We start from the raw sequence: 15,419 nt of genomic DNA, 5'->3' as shown, positions 1-15,419 counted from the left end.
GGAAAAAGCCCTAACACATTCTCCCACCCCTGCTCACCAGTCGCATTGGTTCCCTACCCCTCCTTGCAGCACCTGGCGCCCCCAGTCTTCTAATTGGCCAGCAGCCCCATCAATCCTTGCCTGGCTGTGCTGACGTCATCCTGCAGTAGCGGGGATGGGGTGGGAGTGAGAGAGAGCCAGAGAGAGTGAGGACGCTGGGCTGGAGACTGAAGAGAAGCTACTGCAAGTCCCCCATCTCAGCCACCCAGCGGGTCTGCACGCATCTGCTCTATGGACCAGCGGGGTCAGCAGGCTTCTTTCTGATCTTGTCCCCGGCCCTCCCCTCGTAGAGTCTCTGCATCTCTCCCCCGGGGTGGCATTAGCAGGCTTGAGGCTCCCAGGGGAGAGGAACGCCTGGCCTGGCGTCCTTAACACCATGACCCTCCTGCTGGTGTCCCTCTTGCTGGCCTCTCTGCTTCAGATCAGCTCTGGCAACAAAGGTGAGATAGATGGGGATGGGGGCCTCTGAACTGGGGCATCTGGCTGAGCAGTGTGGGGGTGCGGAGGGAAGGAGGTGTTGAGGTTCTCTGGCGCCTGAGACAGGTGTCCTTTCCTTTCTGACCACCCCCTTCCCATCGTTTCCTCAGACCTGTTCTCACTTCCAAGGGCCAGCTCCTCCTCTCTGGTCCATCCCTACATGTGCTTGCCCGGCATCCTGCTTGTATTTGGTCTCTTTCCCACCTGGGGTCTCTCTGCCCCCTCCCCCAACTCCTCCATGCTGGCAGATACCTCCTGTCGCTAAGGGGCTTGTTCCCCGAGGGTGGCATTCCCTCAGGTTCCGTTTCACTGGGTGTTCGTGCACCCTGAGGGTGGATGGCAGATCCAGCTGACTGTCTTCACCCCTTCCTGGGGAGAAACTGTGTACCGCAGCTCAGCAATTCCGAGCACGTATGTTTTTTCCGTGCCTCTCTGCATCCATACCCTTCTGCCTGCATCCGCTGGCTTGTGGGTTACCACAGCTGCCCTCTCTGGCAGACAGCAGATAAATTCAGCTGGGTGAGACTGTCAGAGGGAAGGAGAGGGTGGGGCCGGGGGCCAGAGGGTTCAGGTAGGAGAGGGCAGAAAAGGTCAGAAAGGGGTGTGGGGGTGCTCCAGGAAGGAGATGAGAAGGGAATCTGAGGAGGGAAGGGCAGATGAGGAGTGGGAATAAGAAGTGCATCAGAAAGGAGAAGGATAGAGGCAGAAGGAGGAAAGGAGAGAAGTGAGGGAGGAGGGAAACAGGAAAGAACCGGGGAGCAAAGAAGGAATGGAGAATGGATACAGGACAGCAGGCAGACATGAGATGGGGATGGGGGGAGGGCTCATTTGCTAAGGGCAGAACGACGGGGTTGCAGGGTGCCTGGCTCTGCCCTGGGTATCCTCTGCTCTTCTGTCTGCTGTCTCCTATGTCTGGCCAGCTCCTGCCTCAGGATGGTCCTCCTAGCTCTCGAGCCCCTTCTCACTCCCTGTTTGGGCTCCCACACACCATCTTGAGGCTTTCTCTTCGGCCATTAGGAGAGAGGGTTATGGTGGTCATCACCATGAAATGGAGAGGCCTGTAGATACCAGGATGTTGGTTGGGCTGTGGTTACAGGAGAGAATAGGAAATCAGAATTTCTCACTCGTCGTGAGATATGGGGGTGAGAGCCCACTGGTGACTCAGTTTCCCTCTGACGATCTATCCTCCCCTCTCCAGGTCTGGCTTTGGGAGCATGGATGGAATTAGGTGGAGCAGTAGTGGAGGCTGGTTCTAGGGATGAGAGGGAAGAGACAAACGTGCTTCCGCTATAACCTCTCAAGAGCTTGAGGGAAGTTAGTCCTGGGGAAGAGACCCTACTTGAGAGGAGTCTGGTCGGATAAAGTGTGATGTGGGATAGACAAAATTAGGGTTCAGAGAGGTCTGTGAAGGAGCTGAGGGAGTGTGGGTGTGGAGGTCTTGAGAGGACCTAGAATGTACTGGTTGTGACTGTATTCTCTTGGGTGTGGGGATGGGAAGTGAGAGATTTGCTGTGTTTCTAGGCCAGCTCCATAATCCCTTAGGATGTGGGCTCTGCTGGGTCCAGTCACAGCGCTGATTTCTCTGTTCTATCCCTTCCCCTCTGCCCCCTCCTCCTGTCCTATATAACTGTCTTCTTTCCTTTCTCCTTTTCTGGGAGAGTGGCCTGAAGTCTGGGCCCGACCTAGAGAAGTCTAGGGTGAAGGGTTGAAATTCAGCAGGTTGGGGGCTTTGGGGGAGGAGGGTAAACCACTGAGATTTTAGGAAATTGGGCTACTCTTGCCCCCCAGTCTTAACTCTCCCTTCATTCTCCTTGTCCTTTCTTAGGGCCTTATGAGGGCTCATGGTTGTTTCCTGCGTCCCCCATCACCATTTGCTAAGGCAAAACAACACAACACAAAACAAAACACCCCCAAAACAAACAAACAAACAAACAAACAAACAAACAACAACAACAAAACCCTTATAGGAGATTCTCTGCCCCTAACCATGATCCCCAGGGAGAGACAGTGGTCCCTTCCCCACAGGAAGGTCGTTGCCGTGAAACCGTCTCCCCAGTTACAGGAGAAAGCTGTGACCTCCTGCAGGAGAGACTCTAGTTCCTTCTGTAGCCCACCCTTCTCCCTCTGGCAAGGTGGCAAGGCACAGAAAGGGTGTTGCTATTGGGTGGAGGGTTAACAAGGACTGCATCCTGGGAGTGGAGGTTCAGCTCACCTTCTCTCTTCTCCCTGGGGTGGGGCCAGCGAACAAGCATAAGCCATGGATCGAGGCCGAGTACCAGGGCATCGTCATGGAGAATGACAACACGGTCCTGTTGAATCCGCCACTCTTTGCCTTGGACAAAGATGCTCCGCTGCGCTATGCAGGTAACCGGCAGGACTGAGGAAGTGGGTGGGAAGGCAGAGGACAGGGAGGGGTGGGAGGTCCGGGTAGTGAGAGCAGTGCGCAGGCAGCATGAGCCAGGGGAAAGAAGGGGGGCGGGCCGCACTGGAGAACTTGAGTTGTAATGGAGGATATGAGAGTTGGGCAGCCAGGGATTAAATTAACATGATTAGATTTTGCAGACCGTAAACCTGCTGGTTCTGAGCTTGTTGCTCAGGGAAGCCGGAGATCACTGATATTTAAAGTCATCAAGAGAAGGGTCTGAATGATGGATGAACTGTGTAGCTGGGCGTGGCCTAGCCAAGGGATCTGAGGGCCGGTCACATGGAACCTCACTTCCTTTCCCTTCTTGCCAGGTGAGATCTGTGGCTTCCGGCTCCATGGGTCTGGGGTACCCTTTGAGGCTGTGATCCTGGACAAGGCAACAGGTGAAGGGCTGATCCGGGCCAAGGAGCCTGTGGACTGCGAGGCCCAGAAGGAGCACACCTTTACCATCCAGGCTTATGACTGTGGAGAGGGGCCCGATGGTGCCAATACCAAGAAGTCTCACAAGTGAGGAAGGATGTCTGTTACGGGACCCTTCTCCCTCCTTCAGTGCTCTCTCAGAGACAGGGCTCTCCTTTGCTAGCAAGTTGCTTGTTAGCCATGGATAGACCAACCCAAACCTGGGAATGGAACCCACGACCTCACCTATGCCTGGGAAACACTCTACCAATGGGCTTTATCTCCAGCCCCAAATTTACTATTGCAAAGTTACTGCTAATCATGAGTAATAACGCTCATTTTATCCTTTCTCCCGTGTCAACTGATTATTGTTTGTTCTAACATAAAAACAGTGCTCTCTTAGTCCCTGACCATACCAGCTGAATGTCACCCCACCCCTGCTATTCATAGAGTTTAGGGATCTCTGGTCAAGGTCACAAGTGGACAGGAGAGTTCAGTGACATCTCACCAGTGTCACTTCGCCGTTTAAAACCTTGGACAATGTACCTAGCCTTTCTGAACTTGATTCTCCTGGTCTATGAGGTAAACGGTTGCTTGGTAGGGGAGATGGTCTGTATAAAAAGCACGTCCCTTTGCACAAGGGCATTGTGGTGATGGAAAGACAAGCAAATTCCACATGCAGCCAGACCCATTCCAAGTGCCCCCTCTGGTCCATTTGCAGCACACAGCATACACTGGGCTTCTGACACACACATGGCTTGTGGGGGCCAGGGAGGGGGATTGTTATACCATAGAGGAGGATCGGACCTCAGACACCTACCTCTGTTACCAGCTATGTTCTTACTTGAGAATGGGAAAATGATCAGTAATAAGGAATCCTGGATCACTGAGAGGCATCTGAGATCAGAAGGGTCTTTGGGACTTAGTTTCCCATTTAGATAGAAGACCTTTGCCTCTGAGCCTCGGAGCCTGGCTCTTGGCTAGAGGCGTTCCTAGACCTGGCTTTGTTGACCTGGGAGGGGCCATGGCTGACATGCATAATATGGGCAGGTGAACTACTCAGTTCAGACAAAGGACTTCCAGTTAAATGCCACTTCCATGATGGCTGGTTTTAATTTGTTTTTAAGGCTGTATCTTTTTCATTTCTTCTGGTAAGATTGGACTTTTGTTAAGTTGGGGACATTTTGAATTTTTAAAAAACTATGTTTTATTGCTTTTTTCCTCACCTTGGCATCCTAATGAGGGTCCCCAGATACACTCAGAACATGTCCTAGAGCAAGCATGTGGACAGACAGAGAGGGCCGTTGAGAGGGATTGGAGGTGCACTGAACATCTTCCTCCTCTTCTTCCTTGAAGAAGCCTTCTGGACAGAAACCACCAACACGGCTTCCGATATTCTCTAGGCCTTGTTCCTCTCCCCCCCCCCCCCCCCCCCCCCGCCATTGGCCCTTTCCTTGAGCCCTCTCTCTTGTATGGTTTCATATCTGTTATCTGCAGCCCAGTGCCCTGTGGAGTGGGGATGAGCAGTCTCAAGGGGAGCCTGGCCCCCTCCTGCCCTCACTCCCAAGCCCGACTCCTGATCACAGATTTCTCAGCCCTCTAAAGCTTCCACACCTATTCTGCTTCTATGCATGCAGGGCGACCGTGCATGTTCGGGTCAACGATGTGAATGAGTTTGCCCCAGTCTTTGTGGAGCGTCTCTACCGTGCTGCAGTGACTGAGGGGAAGCTGTATGATCGCATCTTACGTGTGGAAGCCATTGATGGTGACTGCTCCCCTCAGTACAGCCAGATCTGCTACTATGAGATCCTTACACCCAACACCCCTTTCCTCATTGACAATGATGGTGAGTCTTCTCTGTCCCTAGCAGCTCAGAACCCTCTGCTCCCCAGATGACTGACCCAGGGCATCATCCTCTCTATTCCTGTCCCTCCCTCAAGACCCTTATTCTCCCTGCCCTCCACCCCCAGATACTTCCTTTCCACTTTAGGCTGCTATTGGCTTGCCTAGTACTGCCAAACCTTCCCGGGCTTCCTCTGGTGCAGTGGTTCTCAACCTGTGGGTTGTGGTCCCTTTAGGGGCTTGGATGACCCTTTCACAGGGGTCACGCATCAGAATCTTGAATATGGGATATTTATATTATATTAGTAGCAAATTACAGTTATGAGGTAGCAACAAAATAATTTTATAGTTTTTTTTTGGGGGGGGGGGAATCACCACAACGTTAAGAACTGTATTAAAGGTTCACAGCGTTAGGAAGGTTGAGAACCACTACTCTAGTGCACCTGACCTGTCTGTCCTCCCATTTCCCACCTCAGGCAACATTGAGAACACAGAGAAGTTACAGTACAGTGGTGAGAAGCTCTATAAGTTCACAGTGACAGCATATGACTGTGGGAAGAAGCGAGCAGCAGATGATGCTGAGGTGGAAATCCAGGTGAAGCCCACCTGCAAACCCAGCTGGCAAGGTGAGGGAGGCGTTCAGTGGGGACCTGCTGCTTAATCACCTGTCACATTATTTGTTTTTTTATTTTAATTTTTCTGCTGTCCTATCTGATGACCCTGGAAGGTAGACCAGATGCCGGAAGCACATTTCCAGACAAGCTTCTACCCTGGCCACTTTTCTAGGAGCCGCAGACGGTCAGCACACGTGGCAGGAAGGACTGCCTTGCCATCTGCCTTTCTCTGTCTCACCTGTGCAGGCTGGAACAAAAGGATTGAATATGCCCCAGGAGCGGGGAGCTTGGCTTTGTTCCCTGGCATCCGCCTGGAGACCTGTGATGAGCCACTGTGGAACATTCAGGCCACCATAGAGCTGCAGACCAGCCATGTGGCCAAGGGCTGTGACCGAGACAACTACTCAGAGAGGGCTCTGCGGAAGCTCTGTGGTGCGTGTGTCTCTTTTCCCCTGGGTCCATCCCTTCTCAACCATCCCTCACCTCCTCTTTCCCTTCGTGTGGGTAGTTTTTGTGCTCCAAGGGGTAGGTAGATAAGGCTCTGGTAAAGAAGTATCATTGTTGAGCCTGCCACTAGATGCGTTGCAGAACAACATCTGGGAGCAACGAAGAGTTGGTGAATGGGTTCAGTTAATGAGAGTCATTTCTAGAAGAGAGAGAGAGAGAGAGAGAGAGAGAGAGAGAGAGAGAGAGAGAGATCCTTCTCTTGTCTTAGAAAGCCTACAAGAGGAGGTGAATCATTTCCTTTCCTATTTCCTTTTTATCTCCTCATCTGCTGCTACTCAGTTTTGACACTTGTCCCTTTTGGGGCACCTGCAGGTGCTGCTACTGGGGAGGTGGACCTGTTGCCCATGCCTGGCCCCAATGCCAACTGGACAGCGGGGCTCTCGGTACACTACAGCCAGGACAGCAGCCTCATCTACTGGTTCAATGGCACACAAGCTGTGCAAGTTCCCCTGGGTGGTCCAGCAGGGCTGGGCTCTGGGCCGCAGGATGGCCTCAGTGACCACTTTACCCTGTCTTTCTGGATGAAGCATAGTGTGACTCCTAGCAAGGGGAAGAAGGAGGAGGAGACCATTGTATGTAACACCATTCAGAACGGTGAGTCCTAGCCTAAGGTGGGACACTGGCTCCTTGTGCTGTCTTTGCCACTTGGCATTACCCAGTAAGGACTGTTGACAGGTCTTGTCCCCTCTTTTCATTTTAATTTGTAAGTTGGCAGTTTTTCTTTTTTCTTTTTAAAAGACAATCTTGCTGTGTAGCCCAGGCTAGCCCAGCAATTTGAACAGCCTTCCCACAATCAGCATTCTGAACGCTAAGATTACAGGAATGCCTCACTGTACTCCCTCGATGTCTTAACAAAAGAGAGATGGAGTCTTGCCATGTTTCGTAGGTTGACCCTGAGCTCCTGGGCTCATGGGGTGCTAATGTCTCACTTTGCCTAGTTGTTGTGACTGTAGCAGACACTATCATGCCCAGTTCACCCTTGTAATTCTGTGACTTGTTGAGATGGTATTTTGAGAGACTTTTGTGCTGCATGCAGCAGAACTGACTCCCAGATGACATTGTCCTTATTGACAGTTGCTAAGTTAGCCTTCCTGCATTCCTGTCATATCTCTTCACCCACACAAGCCCCACCATTGCCCACAGTGATTGACGGCTTACCCATCCTTTCTCTCCCATCACTATCCCATCCCTCCTACTCTAGGAGCCATTTGTCTCTGTCTCCTTGCACCCCTCACAATGGCCTGAGCCCCTGCCAATGGCCTGAGAGAATAAGAGTAGGAACCTTGAGCCTTTTCTTGCCTCAGACCTGTGTTTGACTCCTGTCCCCTCCCTGCCCCTTAGAGGACGGCTACTCTCACTACTCATTGACTGTCCACGGCTGCAGAATCGCCTTTCTCTACTGGCCGTTGCTTGAGAGTGCACGCCCGGTCAAGTTCCTCTGGAAGCTGGAGCAGGTGAGATAGGGGTGCTTCTGAGAGAATGGAACTACGTTCTAGGGGTTTCCAAGCCTCTGGGGTTGTTATTTTGATAGCCCTTTCTCTAACCTCAGTCCCCAATTAGTCTACCCCAGGTTGTCTTGTTCTCAAGGCTTGCTGCTTAGAGAAGCATTCGCGTATTGTAGGGTCATAAGGGCAACTTTACTAAACCTGGCCAGCCATCTTGGTCCTTGTTTTATTTCATCTTATATATCTTTATTTCATATGTGTAACCCATATAACAGTATGTGTCCTTGATTTTTACTTTGTAACCAGGAAACCAGGTGATGCTGGGATGAAGTTCACAGCTTAGGGTTCAATATTCATTGGGAAGCCTGACAGTTTTCCATACTGGCTAGTTTTGTTTTTTATTTGTTTGTTTTTGCTTTGAGACAAGGTCTCTCTATGTAGCCCTGGTTGTCCTGGAACTCACAGAGATCCACCTGCTTCTGACTCCCATGTGCTGGGATTAAAGGTGTGCTCAACACCATCCCACTAATGTTTTAAACTTCGTAATTTTCACTTTGTAATATTTTATAATTAATATTTTTTGAGACAGGGTCTCTGGTAGCCTTAGCTGATCTTAAATTTGCTATATAACAGAGGATGACCTTGAACTCCTGATCCTTCTGCCTCCATTTCTCAAGTACCTGGATCACAGGCGTGTGCCACCATGCAAGCTAAACTTTAAGAAGGATAAAAAGAATTCTACATCCTGAGGTTGTCATATGATGAAATTATATAATAGGGCTTTATAGACTTAAAACCACTGTACACATGTTAACTGTCACCCTTTTGTCTATGCTTATGAAAGATATGTAAAGATGGAGAAAGGAATTAAGGTCCTCTCTTAAGCCCACACTTCCAAGTTTGTAGTCTGTTTATTGTGTTGGTCTTTATGCTACAGTCCAGGCTGGGCCTGCCCTTGTGGTTTCCCCTCCCTCTACCTCCTGGGTGCTGGGACTGTAGGTTCTTGTCATCATCCTGTCTGTTTATTCTTCAAGTTGACTACAAAGACCAGTGAGGGCCAACTTGAGTTTCCATCCTCTACCTTTTGTATACATCCTGGTAGAGTGATAAGTGGAGGAAGGTGCAGGAAACAGGAAGGTGCAGGAAACAGGACAAGGGGAAGGGCCAGTTTACAGAAGCTTTGCTGTTGGTAGCACATTTTAAGAGAGAAGATTTGCCATTTGCTGCTTCTGGGCCTTTCCCCGTATGGTTGGCCTCCCCCCATCCTTCCCTCTCTTCACCTCTTCCTCTCTGTCTTTTCCCTGAGATGCCGAGGATTGAGTTTAGGGCCTAGCTCTGCCACTGAGCTTTGTCCCAGCCCTCCTTTTGTTGTTGATTGGCTTTCTTTTCTCTTTCTTTATTCTTCTTTCATATACTACATTCTGACTGCTATTCCCCTCCTTCCCCTCCCCCAGCTCCCCCTTCTTTCCCCCTCTGATCCACTCCCTATTCACTCCCCCTCAGAAAAGAGAGGGCCTTCTAAGGACACTAACCAGATATAGCAGAACAAGCTACAATACGACCAGGTACATATTCTCACACCCAGACTGGATGAGGCAACCCAGTAGGAAGAAAAGGGTTCCAAAGACAAGGAAAAGAGTTAGAGACAGCCCTGGCCCTCACTGGTAGGAACCCCACAAGGACATGAAGCTACACAACTATAACATACGTGCAGAGGACCCAGCTCAGACTATACAGGCTCCCCCATCTCTGTGAGCCAACTTGAGTTCTAGGCAGTTGATTCTGTGGACCGTGTTCTTGATCCCTCTGACTCCTCCAATCCTTCCTCTCCCTCCTCCACAGGACTCCCCAAGCCCCAAACCCTGCCTAATATTTAACAATCTATTTCTTTTTTATTTTGAGATAAGACTTCACTAAGTTGCCCAGGTTGGCCTTTAACTCAGTCTGTAGCCAAGGCTGTCTTTGAGTTTTGTGACCCTCTTGTCTTAGCCTCCTGAGGATTACAAGACGTTCACTATGCCAGGCTTAGAGAGAGAGGGAGAGGGAGAGGGAGAGGGAGAGGGAGAGGGAGAGGGAGAGGGAGAGGGAGAGGGAGAGGGAGAGAGAGAGAGAACACTATGTATGTATGTATGTATGTATGTATGTATGTATGTATGTATGTATGCATGCATGCATGTACATATGTATGTGCTGTATGCCATTCTGGGAATCGACTACAGGATCTTATATATGTTAGGTGAGTACTGTATCACTGAGCTACTTCTCTTTAAAATTTCTTTATCTTCTTTTATTTAAAACATCTAGTATGGACACCACTGAAGTGTCTGCCTTTTCAACAGATAGATTCTAGGGCTAAAATGGAATTTAATAATATGAAACAAAATATTCAATTTCATTTAGCTTTTATTTTATTTGGGTAGTTATGCTACTTTTTTTTTTTTTGCTACTTTATTATTTTCTTTTCTCCTTCCATGCCTTCCGTTTCTCTCCCCACTTTCTCTTTTTGGCAGAGTTGGGAATTTAGACCAGGACCTTGTGGGTGCCAAGTCAACCCTTGAACCCTGAGCCAGCCTCTAGTGGAGGCGGAGTTTTAAAAAAATCTAAATATCTAAATAGGAGCAGTGGATGAAAGAACTCTCTGAGGCAAGGGAGAGTTCAGTGGAGCCAGGCCAGCAGACGATGGGGAGGGGCTTATGAAATGCTCGGAGAGATGGGGAGGGGCTTATGAAATGCTCGGAGAGATGGGGAGGGGCTTATGAAATGCTCGGAGAGATGGGGAGGGGCTTATGAAATGCTCGGAGAGATGGGGAGGGGCTTATGAAATGCTCGGAGAGATGGGGAGGGGCTTATGAAATGCTCGGAGAGATGGGGAGGGGCTTATGAAATGCTCGGAGAGATGGGCAGTGGCTTTGCGAGACCTTTGTCTGAAGGCCTAAAGGCAGGAATATGACTTGGTCAGAGTTATGGTGAAGGCTGTCAGTTGTGAGAGGCCTTACTGAAGAGGTACAGGAGTGGAAGTAAGCCAGGGAAGTGACTCCAGCTACCTTGGAGGCTGAGGCAGGACGAGCCTGGCAATGTAGTGAGACTCTGTTTTTTGTTGTGGGTATTGTTGTTTGTTTGTTCTTTTTTTTTTTTTTTTTTTTTTTGAGACAGGGTTTCCTCTGTGTAGCTCTGGCTGTCCTGGAACTAACTCTGTAGACCAGGCTGGCCTCAAACTCACAAAGATCCACTTGTTTCTGCCTTCTGAGTGCTTGGATTAAAGGTGTGAACCACCACTGCTTGTCTGGCTTATTTTTGTTTTTAAACAGCAACAGCATCACCATCACCATCACCACCACCACCATCACCAATACTACCATCACCACCATTACCACCACCACCACCACCATTATCATCATCATCATCACCATCACCACCACCACCATCACCACTACCACCACCACCAACACCACCATTACCACAACCACCACCACCATCACCATCATCACCACCATCACCACTATCACCATCACCACTATCACCATCACCACCATCAGCACCACCATCACCACTATCACCATCACCACCATTATCACCACCATCACCACTATCACCATCACCACCATCAGCACCACCATCACCACTATCACCATCACCACCACCACCACCACCACCACCACCACCACCACCACCACCACCACCACCACCACCATTTTCACCATCATCAGTTTGTAGCTCAGTTGGCAGAGTGCTTGCCTACTGATGGCAGTCCAGAGATGGAGAGTTCCACAAAGAAACCCTGAAAAGGAAGCACCTGCTGGTGGTTTGGGTGTGGAAGATGAGATTGTGAGGGGCACTGGGGGAGGCGTTCTAGGTTCAGTGACCAGCACCACATAAAACCAGGTGTCCTGGTGCATGCCTGAAGCAGGAGGATTAGAAGTTCAAGGTCATGGTGAGATTGAGGCTAGCCTAGGCAACATGAGACTTTGACTAAAAAAATCCAAACCATCAGGCAAGATAGCTCATGGCATGTACCTTTAATTCCAGTACTCCAGAGTCAGGGGCAGGGGCAGGGGCAGGGGCAGGGGCAGGGGCAGGGACAGGGGCAGGGGCAGGGGCAGGGGCAGGGGCAGGGGCAGGGGCAGGGGCAGGGGCAGGGGCAGGGGTAGGGGTAGGGGTAGGGGCAGGGGTAGGGGCAGGGGCAGGGGCAGGGAGATCTCTGTATGTTTGAGGATATCCAGGTCTATGAAGCAAGTTCTAGGACAGCCTCAAACAAACAAACAAACAAACCACAAACAAACAAACAACCCAACCCCAACCAAAGCAGAAATAAAAAGTCAAAAAAGACTACTCTGGGGCTGTGCTTAGAGGTCTGAGCTCGCCAGAAGCTCAAAGCCTTAGGTTCTACCTCCAGTATAAAGAAGAAGAAAAGATGAGTGTGTGTCAATGGATGGAATTGTGGTGACTGTTCACACAAAAGGGACTGGGGACTCATTGCTATGTGGCCATGGAGCTAGAGAGTCCTAGAGACCCACAGCTGTTAGTTTTGTTTGGCCCCGAGATGAAAGTACCTGTTGGTTTGGGTGTGGAGGGTGGGGTGTGTGGGCAGTTGGGAAGTGTACTGGCTTCTGTCCTATGAGTGTTAAATATGAGATGGCCTTGAGATATAGAATCCAGGGAGAACTCTGGGCTGGGCATGGGCACGGCGGTGTCACCAGTGTGAGTGTGGAACAGGCCAGGATATTCCTAGGAAAGGGGCGTAGAGGAGAGAAAGGAGAGAGTCCGTGCTGAGCCTTGAGGGCTCCCACCACTGGGAAGTTGTTAAGGTACAGAGTTCCACTCCTTCCTCTGCCCTTCATCCCTCATTTTGGTGACTTCAGGAGAAGCAGTGGCGGGGAACAGTCGGTGCGCAGGAAGTTCCTGTTCGGTTGGAAACCACCCTGGGAATCACAACGTCATCCATCTATTCATTCATAAATATCTTCGGGAAAACTCATTTACAACATATTTTTGTTGTTGTTGTTGTGATTTTATTTTCTGAGAGGAGAATTTGTTGTGTTGCCCAAGCTGACCTTCAAACGCCTCCATTCAAGTGATCTTCCTGTCTCGTCCTCCTGAGTTGCTGCACTTTAGGGATGTATTCCTGGGGCTAGTTCTGTTATAGCTTTACATGTTTCTCTAACTCATGGGGTTTTCTATACTAGGTTGCTTGCCCTGTAGATTTTGGACAGGGTTGCTATTCCTTGAGCTGGGGAGGCATCCTTGCTGCTAGACCTGGGGATATGTAGGATGGTCCTGTTTTCAGGACATGGAGGAGGATTGGGGCTAGATCCTTGGAGAGCAAGTAACTGGGTGGCTCTTACCCTCACTTTGCACCCCCAGGTATGTGACGATGAGTGGCATCACTACGCCCTGAACCTCGAGTTCCCCACAGTCACGCTCTATACTGATGGCATCTCCTTCGACCCAGCTCTCATCCACGACAATGGTCTCATCCACCCACCCAGGAGGGAACCTGCGCTCATGATCGGGGCCTGCTGGTCTGGTGGGTACCTGACCTTCTCAGTAAGGACTCGGTAGCTTAGGGCTGTGAGGGGACGAGGTCAGGCGAGGAGCAAGGGTGGCATGCCCCTCTGCAGAGGCAGCCTCCTGTATCTCTGTCCATCTAGGCAGGGTGACCCTACTCTGACTGATATCTGCTGGAGGAGACCTCTGTTTCTGATACCCGAGTCCCCGTTGTGTGGGTCAGCAGCTTAAACTCGGTGCCATTTCCATCCACAAACGGACAGTGTAACTCCAGCCAGTTCTCTCTCACTTTGTTTCCTCAAGGAGAGGAGGATTTCCACAGCCTCCTGCGCAGGACAGGAATCCTCCAGAGAACTGTTGGTCTTCCATCTGCACACCTCTTACCAGAGTCGTCCCATTTCCTGTTCCATAGAATAATCTCTAACAAAGGACTGTAGGATTGGGAAATGTCACAAGAGGGGCTGGGACTCTGCTGAGAGCTTGCCAACCCTACATGGTGTGAGAGGACTTAGGAGAATCACAGAACTTCTTGTCACAGCCCCAGCTCACTGCCGCCTCTTTTTTTCTCGGTTTGCAGAAGAGAAGAACAAAGAGAAGGAGAAGGGGGGAGAGAACAGTACAGACACGACCTCAGGTATCTTGTGGGTGAGAACTGGAGACTAGAGTTCTAATCTCCACTGGCTCATGTGATCTCCACCGGCTCATGTGTGCTTCTCTCTCTGCCCAATCCAGCCTTCTCCTTCACAAGCCACCACGGTACAGAGTCTCCAAGCCATATCAAGTCAGGGTCTCTTTGGAGTAGGAAGGCTGGGTATATAGCTTGGCTGGATTCTGATGGCTTTCCCCCGCTACCCATAGAATACAGTACCGTTTCTCTTGCTGACTTTCCACAAGGCGAAGAGCAGGTGTCAGGAGGGACCAGTCTAGGCACCTTTGGAGCTCACACACATTCATCCTGGTCTCCCTGCATGTGCCTGGAAAGACGCCCTCTCTTACAGTTTCCCCATTTCCTGTCGGTTCTAATGTTCCCCCTCCTGTGGTTTCCTCCTACTCTCTCTCCGCTCAGAAGCTTTTCTACATGTCCCTTCTTCTCTCTCTCCTCTACTCCTCCTCTTCCTCCTCATTGTGTTTTTCCCCACCCCCCTTCTCAATTTTCTTCCAGTGTATGCTAGGGGATGGAACCCAGACCCTCACACATCGTAGGCAAGAATCTGTCCCCTGTCTCCTCCATCCCACCCCTCATTCCCATTTCTCCCTCACCTCTCATCCCTTATTTCCAAGCCTCCTGCGACATCTTCCTTTCTCCTTTCTCTCAGCCCCATCCTCAGCCCACATTTCCTCTGCTCCCTTTTTCTCCTCTCACTACCTGCCCTGCTCCTGTGTTCCTGCCCTAGGAGACCCCTTGCCGATCCACCATTACTTCCATGGCTACCTAGCTGGTTTCAGCGTGCGCTCAGGTCGCCTGGAGAGCCGTGAGGTCATCGAGTGCCTCTATGCATGTCGGGAGGGGCTGGACTATAGGGATTTCGAGAGCCTGGGCAAAGGCATGAAGGTATAGCCCTTTCCACTCCCTCTCTTTCCCCGCATGCCCCTGGCCCCGACACCCCTCGACCCCTCTACACTTCTGCACCTTTCCTCTCCTGCCTCCTGGTCTTGCTCTCAGCTGTGTCTGTGTCTGGGACCCAGGTGCACGTGAACCCCTCGCAGTCCCTGCTCACCTTGGAGGGGGATGATGTGGAGACCTTCAACCATGCCCTGCAGCACGTGGCTTACATGAACACTCTGCGCTTTGCCACGCCCGGCGTCAGGCCCCTGCGCCTCACCACCGCTGTCAAGTGAGTGTTGGGTAGGCGGGCTAATCATAGAACAGAGTCAGTGTCGCTCTTTTGTCTTAAGACATCACTGGAGCTAGCCATACCTTTCTCATTTCATGTCCCTCTCGGAGTCCCAAGAGAGGACAGCTGCCCTGTTGAAAGTCATGTTGGTAGAAGAGCTTGGACCAGAATCAGGTTTCCCATTCTGTTACTCTCTGTGAAGATGCGTTGCCAGGGCTTGGGGGTTTAATCGAAACGACCGGAAGCTGGGGGACCTGACATCAATTCTAATTGTTTGGATGACCTTGGACAAATGGTGAGCTCTGCTCATTTTGCCTGCTGATCTCACTTC

At 50.7% G+C, this 15,419-nt stretch overlaps 1 protein-coding gene across 1 annotated transcript in view; it reads left to right on the top strand.

The window, feature by feature from the left end:
• Window positions 1-274: 274 nt before the first annotated feature.
• Clstn3 (calsyntenin 3) overlaps window positions 275-15,419 on the top strand; it is a 33,421-nt gene continuing 18,276 nt past the window's right edge. The window contains 12 exon segments of the mRNA NM_134376.1: window positions 275-479; window positions 2,758-2,880; window positions 3,253-3,448; window positions 4,978-5,186; window positions 5,659-5,808; window positions 6,043-6,228; window positions 6,616-6,897; window positions 7,645-7,757; window positions 13,110-13,272; window positions 13,831-13,887; window positions 14,648-14,805; window positions 14,940-15,088. Coding sequence (NP_599203.1) covers window positions 416-479; window positions 2,758-2,880; window positions 3,253-3,448; window positions 4,978-5,186; window positions 5,659-5,808; window positions 6,043-6,228; window positions 6,616-6,897; window positions 7,645-7,757; window positions 13,110-13,272; window positions 13,831-13,887; window positions 14,648-14,805; window positions 14,940-15,088 — 1,850 coding nt within the window. The 5' untranslated portion in view covers window positions 275-415.

The sequence above is a fragment of the Rattus norvegicus genome, chromosome 4 (assembly GCF_021556685.1).
Source record: "Rattus norvegicus strain SHRSP/BbbUtx chromosome 4, alternate assembly SHRSP_T2T, whole genome shotgun sequence".
In the NCBI taxonomy this organism is placed as follows: Eukaryota; Metazoa; Chordata; class Mammalia; order Rodentia; family Muridae; genus Rattus; species Rattus norvegicus.
This window is presented reverse-complemented; position numbering and strand designations above follow the sequence as displayed.